The sequence below is a fragment of the Mandrillus leucophaeus genome, unplaced genomic scaffold, assembly GCF_000951045.1.
Source record: "Mandrillus leucophaeus isolate KB7577 unplaced genomic scaffold, Mleu.le_1.0 Scaffold39, whole genome shotgun sequence".
NCBI classification, from domain to species: Eukaryota; Metazoa; Chordata; class Mammalia; order Primates; family Cercopithecidae; genus Mandrillus; species Mandrillus leucophaeus.
In genome coordinates, this window is record NW_012104142.1 from 3,226,691 (window position 1) to 3,241,744 (window position 15,054).

General features: G+C 55.2%; 2 protein-coding genes across 4 annotated transcripts in view; one reads left to right on the forward strand and one right to left on the reverse strand.

Moving 5' to 3' along the window:
* LOC105547526 (cadherin-23-like) overlaps positions 1 to 9,656 on the forward strand; it is a 29,374-nt gene extending 19,718 nt beyond the window's left edge. The window contains exons 9-21 of the mRNA XM_011991179.1: positions 758 to 887; positions 997 to 1,248; positions 1,327 to 1,488; positions 3,293 to 3,549; positions 3,926 to 4,023; positions 4,796 to 4,916; positions 4,992 to 5,071; positions 5,200 to 5,240; positions 5,444 to 5,504; positions 5,959 to 6,088; positions 6,247 to 6,369; positions 6,717 to 6,821; positions 8,670 to 9,656. Of these exons, the coding sequence (XP_011846569.1) occupies positions 758 to 887; positions 997 to 1,248; positions 1,327 to 1,488; positions 3,293 to 3,549; positions 3,926 to 4,023; positions 4,796 to 4,916; positions 4,992 to 5,071; positions 5,200 to 5,240; positions 5,444 to 5,504; positions 5,959 to 6,088; positions 6,247 to 6,369; positions 6,717 to 6,821; positions 8,670 to 8,996 (1,887 nt within the window). The 3' untranslated portion in view covers positions 8,997 to 9,656. The remainder of the gene's footprint in view (positions 1 to 757; positions 888 to 996; positions 1,249 to 1,326; positions 1,489 to 3,292; positions 3,550 to 3,925; positions 4,024 to 4,795; positions 4,917 to 4,991; positions 5,072 to 5,199; positions 5,241 to 5,443; positions 5,505 to 5,958; positions 6,089 to 6,246; positions 6,370 to 6,716; positions 6,822 to 8,669) is intronic.
* Positions 9,657 to 10,008: 352 nt separating this feature from the next.
* Positions 10,009 to 15,054, reverse strand: part of PSAP (prosaposin) — a 34,910-nt gene continuing 29,864 nt past the window's right edge. For all 3 annotated transcript variants that reach the window (XM_011991088.1, XM_011991087.1, XM_011991086.1), the window contains 6 exons: positions 13,943 to 14,038; positions 13,419 to 13,605; positions 13,170 to 13,327; positions 12,743 to 12,823; positions 12,327 to 12,434; positions 10,009 to 11,185 (listed from right to left, as the gene is read on the reverse strand). In XM_011991088.1, the coding sequence (XP_011846478.1) occupies positions 11,150 to 11,185; positions 12,327 to 12,434; positions 12,743 to 12,823; positions 13,170 to 13,327; positions 13,419 to 13,605; positions 13,943 to 14,038 (666 nt within the window). In that variant the 3' untranslated portion in view covers positions 10,009 to 11,149. The remainder of the gene's footprint in view (positions 11,186 to 12,326; positions 12,435 to 12,742; positions 12,824 to 13,169; positions 13,328 to 13,418; positions 13,606 to 13,942; positions 14,039 to 15,054) is intronic.

Sequence of the window (15,054 nt, forward strand, 5' to 3'; positions counted from 1 at the left end):
TACACACAAAGCATGAAAATCAGCTCTGATTTTGTTTTGTTTTGTTTTGTTTTTGAGACAGAATCTCGCTTTGTTGCCCAGGCTGGAGTGCAGTGGCATGATCTTGACTCACTGCAACCTCCACCTCCCGGGTTCAAGTGATTCTTCTGCCTCGGCCTCCCAAGTAGCTAGGATTACAGGCGCCCGCCACCATGCCCAGCTAATTTTTGTATTTTTAGTAGAGATGGGTTTTTGCCATGTTGGCCAGCCTGGTCTAGAACTCCTGACCTCAAGTGATCCACCTGCCTCGGCCTCCCAAAATGCTGGGATAACAGGTGTGAGCCACTACGCCCCGCCCAGCTCTGATGTATTGATATGGGGCTGACATGAAATCTGACAGCAGGGCTGAGGGCCCCTCCTGTGGACTCCAACTCTCTGACATGGTTGTTTTTTCTTCTTATGTGCACATGGGATGTGATGTTGCTTGGAGACTGTTGAGTGTGAGTGCATACACATGCATGTGCATATAAGAGTAACGTGTGTGCTCCTCTCATTTAAGCACTCATTTGGGTTCTGGGCAACACTCCGTGAGGGCAGAGCTTAGGTCCCCAGGCCATGCTTTGCTCCCTTGAGGTTACAATGCTTCTACTCACCCTATAAGGCCTGGACAGTAAATTCCCTCAGGACACGCATAGTCACTGCCTAGGGCCCTGAAACAGGGACTGGAAGCTTAGGCCTTCCCTTGGCACCCTGTGAGGACATCCCCCTCCCTCCGCAGAAAGGCAGCCCCCAGTACCAGCTGCTGACAGTGCCTGAGCACTCACCACGCGGCACCCTCGTGGGCAATGTGACGGGCGCAGTGGATGCAGATGAGGGCCTCAACGCGATCGTGTACTACTTCATCGCAGGTGGGGCCGGACAGAGCTAGTGCCCTGATTATCCTGGGGCTAGAGATGACCCACATATGCCCTGCCCCTGGCCCTACCCCCTCACTCTGTGCCATGGTCCCACCCTCAGTCGGCAACGAAGAGAAGAACTTCCATCTGCAGCCCGACGGGCGTCTGCTGGTGCTGCGGGACCTGGACCGGGAGCGAGAAGCCATCTTCTCCTTCATAGTCAAGGCCTCCAGCAATCGCAGCTGGACACCTCCCCGTGGACCCTCCCCAACCCTCGACCTGGTTGCTGACCTCACACTGCAGGAGGTGCGCGTTGTGCTAGAGGACATCAACGACCAGCCGCCACGCTTCACCAAGGCTGAGTACACTGCAGGTGCAGGGACTGGAGCCTGGGCATGAGGTGTGGGGTGGCCCCTGCTCTGCAACTTACACCACCTGCCTGTTCCTGCAGGGGTGGCCACCGACGCCAAGGTGGGCTCAGAGTTGATCCAGGTTCTGGCCCTGGATGCAGACATTGGCAACAACAGCCTTGTCTTCTACAGCATTCTGGCCATCCACTACTTCCGGGCCCTTGCCAACGACTCTGAAGATGTGGGCCAGGTCTTCACCATGGGTAGGGGCCTGGCAGCACATGAGTGGCCTCTAGCCACGACCTCTCAGTCACTGCATGGAATGTCATCTGGGGGGAGATGGGGTCTGGGGGAGCACCACAGGATATGGGTGACCCCCCAGCCCGCCACGCCAATCCTGTTCATCCATCTATTCAGCAGTCCTTTCTCCAGTGTATCCACCTATCCACCTCTTCATCTACCCACCAGCCCTTTCTTTTCATTCTCTCTTCTTTTCAACTCATGTGTCCATTACTTATCCATCCATGTATCCATACTTCTGTCTGTCCATCTATCCTTCCATCCATCTGTCCATCCCTCCTTTTATCCTTCCATCCATCTGTCCGTCTGTCCTTCCATCCATCTTTTCTTCCTTCCATCTGTCAATCCATCCTGCTTTCATTCATCTCTCCATCTACCCATCTTCCCATTCTCCTTCCCATAATATTTGCCTGTTTTTCCAGTTGTGCACCTCACCCTCCCCTATGTCAGGCATTGTGTTAGGACTGGGGCTCCAGGATTCAAAGCACACACTTACACCTATGGATGTGCATGTTTGTTTGTTTGTTTGTTTGTATATTGACCTGTGTAGATGGCTGAGACTCTCTGGGTCAGGCTCTAGGAGATGCCCCTCTGGGTGTCCCATTACCTTACTCCCAGTCCCAACCCCTTCCCCTTTCTTCTCCATCTAAAGACTCCTCCTCTGTATGCCTCATCTGTGGCCTGGCATTCAAGGCTCACTAGATCTTCCTCCTAATCCCTCTTTCTGTTCTACAGTCACCTGCTATCCTTAAAGGCCCTGTGCCCAGCCTAGCTAAGTTGCTTAGCATCCCCTCAGCCTGCTCTCTTCCATCCTCCCCTGGCCTTTGACCCCTCTGCCTTCGTTGCCTGGAATGCCATTTTGGCCCCTTTGCCTTCAGATGTCCATCCCCCACCCTTCAAGGTCTAGTTAATGTGCCACCTCATCCAGTTACACAAGCAGACACCATCCCTTTGTCCTCTGAGCTCTCACTGCTCTTATTTTATAAATCAAGGCACAGAGAGGCTCAGTAGTTTGCTTGAGGTCACACAGCTAGAAAGTGACACATTTTGAGCCCAATCTCTTGTCTTTTAAGAGAAGACTATGCTGTACCACCTGATGATCTCTCTTCTATGGGTTTTGTTGTTGTTTGCTTTTTTCTTTTTTTTTTTCCGGCGATAGAGTCTCACTCTGTTTGTTGCCCAGGCTGGAGTACAGTGGCACAATCTCAGCTCACTGCAGCCTCTGCCTCCTGGGTTCAAGTGATTCTCCTGCCTCAGCCTAACAAGTAGCTGGGATTACGTGCACACACCACCATGCCTGGCTAGATTTTGTATTTTTAGTAGAGATGGGGTTTCATCATGTTGGCCAAGCTGGTCTCAAACTCCTGGCCTCAAGTGATCCGCCCGCCTCAGCCTCCCACAGGCGTGAGCCACCACACCCAGGCTTGTTTGTGGAATTCTGAGGTACATGTGTTCGAAAGAGAGAGGAGAGACAGACAGACACTAAGGGGGCTCAGAAATGGTCCTTTGCACTCTAGGATGGGACAACAGAGTCACAAACTTGTCATCTGCCTTCCCCCACGGTGATAACCTGCTGAGACCTGAGCCACTGCCACTTCAGATGGGCATCATTCCCACTTGCCTGTCACCTTTGCTCCCGGCTGCACCCTGTGGGCATTTGTGCTGCCTCCCCTAGATGTGCCCACCTACCCCAGGGCTCATGCCCCTTCCTGGGGATTCAGGGGCACTGAGTCTCTGAGCTGTGCCCCACCTTCGGGCTTCCTGCAGGGAGCGTGGACGGCATTCTGCGCACCTTCGACCTCTTCATGGCCTATAGCCCCGGCTACTTTGTGGTGGACATTGTGGCCCGAGACCTGGCAGGCCACAACGACACGGCCATCATCGGCATCTACATCCTGAGGGACGACCAGCGCGTCAAGATCGTCATTAACGAGATCCCCGACCGTGTGCGCAGCTTCGAGGAGGAGTTCATTCACCTGCTCTCCAACATCACTGGTGCCATTGTCAATACTGACGATGTACAGGTGCCTCATGGACCCACCTGGGGCCGGGGCAGTGGAGGGAGATGGGGAGGCCAGCCACAAGGAGAGACAGGGCATTGTGCAAAGGCCAGGGTGTGAAAGGCAGTATAGGCCCCACTTACTCATTTCCTAGCAGTGCGGCTTTGATAAAGTTCTCCCAGGTCTCTGGGCCTCAGTTTCCTCCTCCATAAAATGGGGTCAATAATAAATAGTACCTGGCCAAGTGTGGGTGAAGTGATTGGCCCATGCCTGGCCCTCAGCAAACATTCAGAGGGCTCTATTCACAGGGAAGGGCAGAAGGGGCTCCTAGAAGAGGCCTGCCCATCCCTGTGGCCCCCTGCTATGGTGGCCACACCCTACAATACCCCTTCCCATCCAGTTCCATGTGGACAAGAAGGGCCGGGTGAACTTTGCGCAGACAGAGCTGCTCATCCACGTGGTGAACCGTGATACCAACCGTATCCTGGATGTGGACCGGTGAGTGGGGGCCTGTGTTTGGACTGTCAGCCTGTCTGTCAGCATGCCTCCCTGCCCTGGAGTAGGGGAGAGGACTCACCAAAGGAGACACAGACCACACCATCAGGCCCACTGTGTGGGGCCACCTCCCAGAGGGGGCAGGGCTAGGAGACAGAGCAGAGTTTGGGAGTATGAGCAACTCTGTCCCTCGGAGCCTCCCTCTCCCCATCTGTAACATGGGAGTATTCAGGCCGTGCGCAGTGGCTTACACCTGTAACCCCAGCCCTTTGGGAGGCCAAGCCAGGTGGATCACCTGAGGTCAGGAGCTCAAGACCAGCCTGACCAACATGGGGAAACCCCATCTCTACTAAAAATACAAGTATTAGCCAGAGTGGTGGCGCACACCTGTAATCCCAGCTACTCAGGAGGCTGAGGCAGGAAAATCCCTTGAACCTGGGAGGCGGAGTTTGCAGTGAGCCGAGATCATGCCACTGCACTCCAGCCTGGGCAACAGAGCAAGACTCCAATCTCAAAATAAATAAATAAATAAATAAATAAATAAATAAATAAATAAATAAATAAATATGGGAGTATTCATCCACTGTGAAGATGGAACAGGATCCTCCATGAAGGTTCGAGGAACCTTGTAAAACACAAAGCTGTTGCGGCCGGTAGTCCTCAATCTTGCAAGGCTTGGCGTTGATGAACTTTGGGGGCTTGAGGCAGGAGCAGAGCAGACTGTCATGAGGGGAATGGCTGAGGAGGAGAGCTGAGACCCCTGCCCCTCACCCAGGGTGATCCAGATGATCGATGAGAACAAGGAGCAGCTGCGGAATCTTTTCCGGAACTACAACGTCCTGGACGTGCAGCCTGCCATCTCTGTCCGGCTGCCGGATGACATGTCTGCCCTGCAGGTACCCAGCGACCCCGCCCCACAGCCCTAGCCGCCCTCCCCACTGCCCAGGCTCACCCTGGTCCTGCTCCCGCAGATGGCGATCATTGTCCTGGCCATCCTCCTGTTCCTGGCTGCCATGCTCTTCGTCCTCATGAACTGGTACTACAGGACCGTGTGAGTGTCCCCCACCCCTGCCCTCAGGGGGCCAGCCACCTGTTCCCGGATGGCCATGAGGCAGGCAGGGCCTGAGACGTCAGCTTGGCCCCAGCCCGCCTCACCAGCCCCTCTCTGCTTCTCTCCAGACACAAGAGGAAACTCAAGGCCATTGTGGCTGGCTCAGCTGGTAAGTGAGGGCTGTGGTGGGGGCACAGGTGAGAAGGCAGCAGGCTGGGGGCCTGGAGTGTCCACCAGGGCCTCACAAGGCTGGCTCAGGCCCTTCACTGGGCCCAGGACCACGCCCCACACCCCACCCTCCCTCACCCCGCAACACCACCCCTAACCCTGGCTATGCCCCTCCCCTCCATGCCCCAACCCTTCTCCCTGCAGGGAATCGCGGCTTCATCGATATCATGGACATGCCTAACACCAACAAGTACTCCTTTGATGGGTGAGTGGGGTAGTGGCCCTGCCCAGTCCCCTGCGGGGAGTCCTGCTAGGACCCAGCTGGGGAGAGCTGCAGTCTCCCAGCACTGGGGCTACTGAAACCCAGGCTGTGGGCGCCCCCTGGTGGGTGGGCCACCCTCCCTCCATCCTCAGAAACCATGTGGCTGAGAGGGGCTCTCTACCCCAGTGGGCCTCAAGTTCCAGGGGGTGCAGACTTTGGGCAGTGGGTGCAGGGTGAAGCCTCTGCACCAAAGGCAATCCAGACTGACATGCAGTCCTGGTTCTAGCAGGATCCCAGGGTGGGAGCATGCACCACAGGTGCCAGGGCCTCACACCCCCAAGTCAGTGAAAGGCACTACATGGCCAGGGAAATGGGCAGGATGTGGGGCGAGGCTGGAAGGGTACCTGTCTACTCGAGTCTTCCCTCCCTCCCCACTCTTTTCCCTCCCCAACTGCAGAGCCAACCCTGTGTGGCTGGATCCCTTCTGTCGGAACCTAGAACTGGCCACCCAGGCAGAGCATGAGGATGACCTACCGGAGAACCTGAGTGAGATCACCGACCTGTGGAACAGCCCCACGCGCACCCACGTGAGCCAGAGGCAGTCAGGCATCACAAGGGGCAGGAGTGGAGGGGCTGGGTCTTTGTGATCTCTGGCCAAGGAGCTGGGTTCTTTAAGCGGTAGCCCCCTCCCTTGTGCATGTGTGTGGGGTCTGCCTCTGCTCCAGCTAACGTCCTCTCTCCCCAGGGAACTTTTGGGCGTGAGCCAGCAGCCGTCAAGCCTGATGATGACCGATACCTGCGGGCTGCCATCCAGGAGTATGACAACATTGCCAAGCTGGGCCAGATCATTCGTGAGGGGCCTATCAAGGTGAGCCCTCCCCACAGGCTCCATACCCAGTTCCCTGGCTGAGGTTGGACCCCACTCCAGAGAACACAGGGCGGTGGAGACCTCCAGGCTCAGCTAGACCCACCCTCCACTGGGGCAAGAACACCAGGGCTGATGGGGGGCTGCTCCAGCCTGCAGTAAGGGCAGAGCTCGGGAATGAGTCCATGTGTGTCTGGACTGGCCACCGTTTCCAGGCTCTGCTGCTCATCCTCTGCCCTAGGATCACCAGGATCAGATTTCTGTGTACCCTTGACTCCCAGAGGGAGTGGGCGAAGGGCGGGGCAGGCAGGGAAGGGCCTTGGTGGGGGTTAACCCTTTCCCTCCCCCAGGGCTCGCTGCTGAAGGTGGTCCTGGAGGATTACCTGCGGCTCAAAAAGCTCTTTGCACAGCGGATGGTGCAAAAAGCCTCCTCCTGCCACTCCTCCATCTCTGAGGTAGCCAGCTGGGTGGCCGGGAGCTGTGTGCTGTGCCCCAGCCTGGGGATGCTCTCTCTTGCTGTCCTGCTGTCCTTCTCTATGTCCCTGGAGCTCTGCAGCCCGGACCAAAGACAGGAAAGGGTGGGGGCCAGGAAGTCAGACAGCAGGCTCTGCTTTCTGGGCTCTTGGGGGCTTTCACAGGAATGGGGTAGGCTCTAAGGCAGTCTTTCTCAGATTAGAGAAAGACCTCAAGAACATACCTTTGGGGGTGATGTCACTTTAAGAAACTCCGCAAGGCACGATGGCTCATGCCTATAATCCCAGCACTTTGGGAGGCCGAGGTGGGCGGATCATGAGGTCAGGAGTTCGAGACCAGCGTGGCCAACATGGCGAAACCCCATCTCTACTAAAAATACAAAAAATTAGCCAGGCGTGGTGGTGGACGCCTGTAATCCCAGCTACTCAGGAGGTGGAGGCAGGAGAATTGCTGGAACCCAGGATGCCGAGGTTGCAGTGAACCAAGACCACGCCACTGCACTCCACTGGGTGACAGAGTGAGACTCTGTCTCAAAAAAAAAGGAAAGAAAAGAAACTGGCCATCGGGGTCAAATAGGCCTACATATGTTTGCCTGTAGTGATTATGTCAACACTTACAAAAGTCAGGCTTTACCTAAAAATGAATTTCCAGCTGGGCCCACATTCTCAACAGGAATAAGCTAGTCGAATAGCCTCATGCAGGACAAGAGTGACAGTTTCAAGTCTCTACCCCACCTATTTATCCTCTGCAGCTTGTCCTGTTGACATTTTCTGCCTGGACACAATTAGAGGTGATCTGCTTGAGGCCAATTTGGCAACAAACCCAGACACCACAGTTGCATCCCAGGATTTTTATAGAGCACCAAAGTTAATATATAAAATTAAAGATTCTCGGCCGGGCACGGTGGCTCACGCCTGTAATCCCAGCACCTTAGGAGGCCAAGGCGGGCAGATTACGAGGTCAGGAGATCGAGACCATTCTGGCTAACACAGTGAAACCTCATCTCTACTAAAGAATACAAAAAATTAGCCAGGCGTAGTGGCGAGCGCCTATAGTCCCAGCTACTCGGGAGGCTGAGGCAGGAGAATCATGTGAACCCAGGAGGCGGAGGTTGCAGTGAGCCGAGATTGCACCACTGCACTCCAGCCTTGGCGACAGAGCAAGACTCTGTCTCAAAAAAAAAAAAAAAATTAAAGATTCTCATTCAGGTGTGGTGGCACACGCCCGTAGTCCAGCTACTCAAGAAACTGAAATGGGAGGATCACTTGAGCCCATGAGTTCGAGGCTGCAGTGAGCTTTATGTTGCTGCATTAGCATGGGCAACAGAGAGAAACACTGTCTCTAAATAAATAAAGACCAGGTGCGGTGGCTCACACCTGAGATCCCAGCACTTTGGGAGGCCGAGGCAGGTGGATCATCTGAGATCAGGAGTTCCAGACCAGCCTGGCCAACATGGCGTGCCTGTAATCCCACCTACTCGGGAGGCCGAGGCAGGAGAATTACTTCAAGTCAGCAGGTGGAGGTTAGAGTGAGCCGAAATCACACCACTGCACTCCAGCCTAGGTGGCAGAGCGAGACTCCGTCTCCACACACACACACACACACACATACACACAGATTTTCACAAGAAGCCGATCCTCCTGAGAACCACTCTGCAGCACCTTAAGCATTCATTGTTGCCCTTCGCACGCAGTTTGAGAAAGAGTCTGACAGGTCTGCTGAGGTAGGAGCCCAGGGTTCAGCCACATAGTCAGTAGGTCTCTGGGGCCATCCACCTGCTCACCCTTTTGGCATGGCCCTGAGCATATGGGGGTCCCGGCCTCTTGCAGCTGATCCAGACTGAGCTGGACGAGGAGCCACGGGATCACAGCCCAGGGCAGGGTAGCCTGCGCTTCCGCCACAAGCCACCAGTGGAGCTCAAGGGGCCCGATGGGATCCACGTGGTGCACGGCAGCACGGGCACGCTGCTGGCCACCGACCTCAACAGCCTGCCCGAGGATGACCAGAAGGGCCTGGGTCACTCGCTGGAGACGCTGACCGCTGCTGAGGCCACTGCCTTCGAGCGCAACGCCCGCACAGAATCCGCCAAATCCACACCCCTGCACAAACTTCGCGATGTGATCATGGAGAGCCCCCTGGAGATCACAGAGCTGTGACTAGACAGGGAAGCCTCGTGGGTGTAAGCAGCACCTGTCCACTGCCCTCTCCCAGGGAGCAACGGCAGGGACAGGGCCGGTCGGGGAGCTCCTCCCAAGGCCGGGCCTGGGGGACAACCTTGGCTTGGCCCTGGCAGCCTGCATCAGCTGCTCAGATCCCACTTTTGCCAGATGCTTATTCAGCATCTGACCTCTACCTTCATAAGATCTGTTATTTTTATAAGAAAACCAAACAAAAATGCTAAGCGTCTAAGGACAAGGTAAGGAGGGTCACTGGGGCCCAGAAGTCTGGGGACCAGCTCGGCTCAAGCTGAGCTGAAAGAGGCCGAACAGGCCCTCCTCCCTCCGGGCTCCACCCTGCAAGCACTATCCCCTCCGGCTGAGCAGGCGCAAGGGAGGCCCGGCGTGGGCATCCCCTGCTGGCCGGACACCCGACTCCAGTCCAAGTCCCGCTACATTTCCACCACATTCCTGCTGGATGTCCAGGTGGAGGTGGCATCCCCACATGGACAAGGTCAATGTCAATGAACAAGCATTCTCTCCATTTCACTGGCTTCCCAAATGTGCCCAGCTTATAAAGAGAAGTGACTGATGTTCCCTTGGGTTTTGAATGTGGAGTGTTCGTGTGTGTTCCTTTTTTAAATTAAGTTATTCCCTCAATAGTTTCCCCTTGGTTTTGTTTAACTGGCACTCACTACAAGTTTCTGGAATGGTTTGTTTAAAAAGCAAGGCAACTCTCAAGGAACTGGCACCGTGCTCTGACTCTGGCCTCTAGGGAGCAGGGACAGGGGCGGATGAAGGGCAGAGCCGTCCTTCAGGTGCGCCCGACCTACTGCTCGCCCTGAGTCTTGGGGAGGACCAGGTGGGATTTTTCCTTTATCCACTTTGCTTTCATTCTCTGGCCAAGAGGGGTCATGGGAGTGCTGGGCCCCAAAGGTGTCATGGGCTCAGAGCTCATGAGAGAGGAACACACTCTTCCAGCTGAAGAGTCACAGAAACTCAGGCCCAGATTTGGCTAACAGAATTTTATTGTTAAATCACAGAAACTTTAGTGCAAAACAAAACTCACAAAGTCCATTTAATAGCAACTGCGTATCCTGCTGGCTTTGCTTGCTGTCTCCTGGCAACCAGAAGTAGACAGAAGCGTGGGTGCCCAAGTGGGCTGCAGACAGCATCCAACCCACACCCCAGCGTCCAACCCACACCCAGCAGACCCCTCAGCATGCCGCCCTCTAACAGGAGCCACAGGCCTAGGAACTCGCCATCCACATTTATTTGAAAAGAAAGGTCAAAAGGAGCCTCTATGAGACGGGGGAGGGGTGCAGGCTGCAGCAGCACCTCAGCAGCCAGGGACACGTAGGCAACACGAGCAGGCACAGCGCGGCCACCACTGTCCACACGCTCACACAAGCCAGGCCCGTGGGGCCTCTGGAGAGCTAGCAGGTTCTATTCAGGCAGATGGCCCCCTTCCCACCCAAACCCACAGAACCCCAAACAAGGCATCACCAGGAAAGACACGGGAAAGCCAAATCACAGTTGAACCAGGGACAGAGAAACCGTGGCCCCACTGGGGTCCCAAGCCACCAGCCGCTGCTTCCAAAATCCCTGTGCTATTACAGCGGGAATTAAATCATTTAAAAAGCCTGATTATTCCGGGCTTCTAATCTTTCATATAAAACTGCCTTTGTTTTGCTGCTTTGTACAGCTGAGAGGCCCAGGAAAGGGGAGAGGGTCCCTGACCAGGGCAGGAGGCCACCTCAGAAGCCCAGGCCCACCAGTGCCCAAGCACATGTCAGGGCTCAGAACAAGGCCCCAGCCAAGAGGGTTGATGGCCTCCAGTCAAGAAGCTGTGGCTCATGCCAGCAGAGCTCTCTCCCCCTCCAGCAGGTGCCATGCGAGGGCGGGCTAAAAGACCTCCAGTGCATCAACATCCATCTAGCAGAGAGAAAAGGGCCACTGAAGCAGCTATGTCTGCCAGGGGCTAGGGGCTCCCTTGCAGACAGCAATGCTACAACAAAGGACACAGAAATGGGGGAGGTGAGGGAGCCCTATTTTTATAACAAAGTCAAGCAGATCTGTGCGTTCATTCTCCCAGACACACAAGTAGAAAAAAACTAATGCTGCGGTTTCTCCAAGCTGGAATATTCCTCCTCCTAGTTCCACACGTGGCGTTTGCAATGCTCGACAGCCTGGTAGGAGAGAGGAAGCTGAGTTTAGTCTTCAGATGACAAACTCCATTCCCGGCCCATCGGTGTATCAGATATCACCCCCAAATGGGACCTGTTCTCTTGTCCTAGGTCAGTTAGACGGCACCAGATGCTGAAGACCCAGGACAGGATCTCACTTAAAAGCAGGGAACACATGGCCATCAGAGTGTTGGGAACTTCTAAGACACGAGTCCAGAGCAGCAGGCGCCTGCAGTAGTCTGCAGATGAGTACCCATGCAGGCAGGGCTCAGCGCCCTTCGTCTGCCTACACCCGGCACCCAGCGTCCTGCTAGCAGCCTACAAGCTAATTCCCAGGCAGAACCTCCTCGCCTCAGTTAGGCTACACACCAGCTCGGGCCTTGAGAAGCGGGCCCACATTTCCCCAGGACAGCAGCAGAACCAGCCGTGGGGTGGGGCTGGTGGTGGAGATGGGCTGGAGCCTAGCTGGAGGAAAGAGCTGGACATGGCCAGAATGGGGGCCCCCTGCCCCTCCCTGCAGTGGTCCAAGATGACAACCGCCACTGACATGGTCACAAGGAAGTCCGGTGAGGAAGGAAAAGTTGCACAAAGCAACATTAAGTAACAGGCCGGACCAAACATCCCCACCCAGGGAAGCAGCATAAGTCATCCAACTGGTGGCTGCCAGGCCAGGCCAGGGCCACGGTGCCCTAGGGCTGCTGGGTAGGGGCCAGCTCTCAGGGCTTTGAGTGAAGAGACTCAGGCCTGGCTTCAGCAAGGGCAAACATGTTCCGGGGAACAGGACCTGGGCAAAGGTCTGGGCAATGAATCCCACAGACTTTGTGCAATCCCTGGAGTGACCTTGTACAAGTCTGACACTGTCACAAGGGAAATTAAGACAAGAGCAACAAAGCAGAAGCAAAAAATTCCACCCCCCCCCCCCCACCAAAAAAAAAATTCCACCCCACCCTTCACTACAAGAGTAGAGTTCACCCTGTCTTTTCTGGGGGACCATGAGTAAGCCTAACCACCTCTGAGCCTCCGTTTTCTGAGAACATAAAAGCAGGGTGGAGAGCTGATCACTGGGTTCCTGTTAAAGCAGGATTCTCCCGCAGGCTACCCCAGGGCAAGACAGGCTGGTGGCGCTCGCTGCTGGGCTACTCACATTGCACTGGGCTGCCGTCTCTGTGTTCTGGCACCAGTAGCTTGGGCCCCATACACACTTCTCAGTTCCCAGCAAGGGCTTATGGGCTGACGGGCAGGCTCCAATTTTCTATACGGTGAGAAAAGGAAAAAAGAAAGGGGGAGAATGAGAGCTGCCCAATGTATCCGTTTCAAAACTAAGAAAACAGTTTCCAGAACGAGCTAGAATCAGAGCTCCACCACGCTCTTTCAGAACATCAGGGTTGCTGAGGAAAGCGATGGGGCTTGGGGGACTGGCTCCCTACCTTCTTGGCTCTCCCAACAGCGGAACCCAGAGACTCCACCCCACGGCCAAGTCTCGGAGCAACCCTCCCGGGTCTCTGCAGCCCCCCAGGTTACAGCTGCCCGAGAGGACCCACACCACCCAGTGAGGCTCACCAAGCACACGAACGAAGGATCCATCACCTCCACCAGGATCTCGATCAGCACGGGCTCGTACTCTGCCACAAACTGATCACACTGTAAAGGAAAGCGGGGACACAGGTCCAGCTCTGGGGGTGTCCGAGCACAGTGGGGCACAAAAGGCCAGGCAGCCCTGGATACACTCTTCCCTGAGAGCCCCTGGCATTCCCAGCCCACTGGGTCCTGGGGCCTCCCTTCCCAGACACCCTATCTGGCCTCTCTACTTCAGGTTGCTTCCCCCAGTGGCTCATCTTAAGCTAACAAATCACCTCCAAGTAAAACTTCATTGGACTCCATGCCCGGAGGCAGAAACAGCTGGTTTTCCATCAAAATGTACCCCAGCCTTGGCATACTTCATCAGGTTCCGTCATGCCGGCCTACCGCAGCCCAGCCCGAGGCATACCTGCTTCTGGTAAGGGTCAGGCAGGAAGCTGCAGCCTTTCTCAAGAGCAGCCAGGATCTCCTGCTTGGTGCTGTTTTTCTCCAGGTTACGATCCAAATAACCCACCAGCTTCTTGCACACTTCGCAGAAGCCACCGTCCTTCGGCTGAGTCACATGAACTACACAAGAGGGCAGCGGACTCAATGCTGGCAGGGCCCTCCCAGACCCAAGAGGGGCACCATCCTCTCCCGCCCCACACCCAGTGCTCACCAGTCAGCGCAGGCAGCCGCGTGCCAGAGCAGAGGCGCAGCATGCTGCACACCAGCTCAGGGCTGACCTCCTGCAGCAGGATGGACAGGATTGAGCTGCCGTACGTGTCCACCACCTCCTGGCACTCTTCCGACAGGGACTTCGGCAGCTTCGAGCATATTTTGTCAAAAGTGTCGAGTATTTCTTTCTGAAACACAGGAGAGGATCGTGTGAGAAGACGGGAGGCTGGGCAAGGGTTGGGGAGATTCTGAAAATACTAACATGACCAGGAAACGAGTCAATGGTGGGTGCCATTTCCACCCCCAGAAAACTACCAAACCACAAAGCAGGGCAACGGTGTCTACTTCCCCTGAACCCTGCCAGCCTAGAGGTCCCACTGGTGAGGACTGCCTTCCACGAGATGGGGACATGACTGTACACATGCCAAGCCTGGGCCAAGCCCTCTCTCCTATGGGACTTTCCCACTGGGACATTCAGGCTCAGGGGGCAGAAGAGGGCCCCTCTCTGCCAGGAGGACAGCATACCTCAGTCTTGTTGTTGTCAATCAGCTTGGTCACCTCCTTCACCAGGAATTCACACACCTCACAGTAAACATCAGACTTTGCTGGGACCTCGTGCTTCTGTGGGAAGAGTAGAAGGAGAGTACTTTAATGCTGGGACTCACAGCCCTTGGTCTTGCTCCCCTAAAGGAAAGGGGCTGCAGACACCAGGGTGGGTTAGCACATCAAGGGCCACTGCCTACTGAATTCCAAATGATGTGTGGCTTGTAACATCCAAGTTAATTCCCTATTTTTATATGGTGGGAGACCCACCTGCCTCCTTCCCCAATCTTCTATCAACACCACCTCCCCCTAACCCCACCAAAACAAAACCCAGGAATTCACGGTTCAGGAGCTAGAAAGTCCCTTGTCAACCCCAAAGAGCTGTCCTGATGATGTTTCAGTTACAAACATTTCATCACTCAGGGTTCATTTTGGGGAGGATGAAGGACCAAAAGCAAAGGGAGGGGCTCACTATCGGTCCACTATCTAGAAGGCAGCATGGTGAACACATTTCAGGTCTGCTCGTGTGTCTGCCATGTCTCATTAGCACTTGAGAATGCTCTTCTAGAACCCACCTTTAAAAAGGCAATACTGTCACAGAAGATGTTCTGTGGCAGTGGAAATGTTCTCTATCCCTGCTGCCCACTACAGGCTCCAGCTACCTGTGCACTGAGCACCTGCAATGTGTCTCATTTTGCTCCACGGTATTTCATTGAAATTTAAGTAGTCACATGTGGCTGGAACACGAGCTATAACTCTTCAGTTTCTCTGGCTGCATCTTGGTCAGCGGGCTGGAGCCGAGGAGCAGCCCGTGGAGAAGAAGGCAGGAAGCAGTGCTTCCTGGATTCCAGCTGACACTTCGGCCTGGCCCCTGGGCCACACACTCTGCACATGCAGAGAGAAGATGGCAGAGAGAGACAAACAGCTGGCAGTCAAGTGCCGTGGGATGTTCTAGAACAAGAAGCATGTACATGTGCCATGTGTTAAGGCATCACACAGCCCGGGCCTTGAAGAACTAGGATGTAAGCCCCACGGGCACAATGACATCTTCTGTTCAGCACAGCCCCTAATACGCTGCCTGGCCCATAATAAAT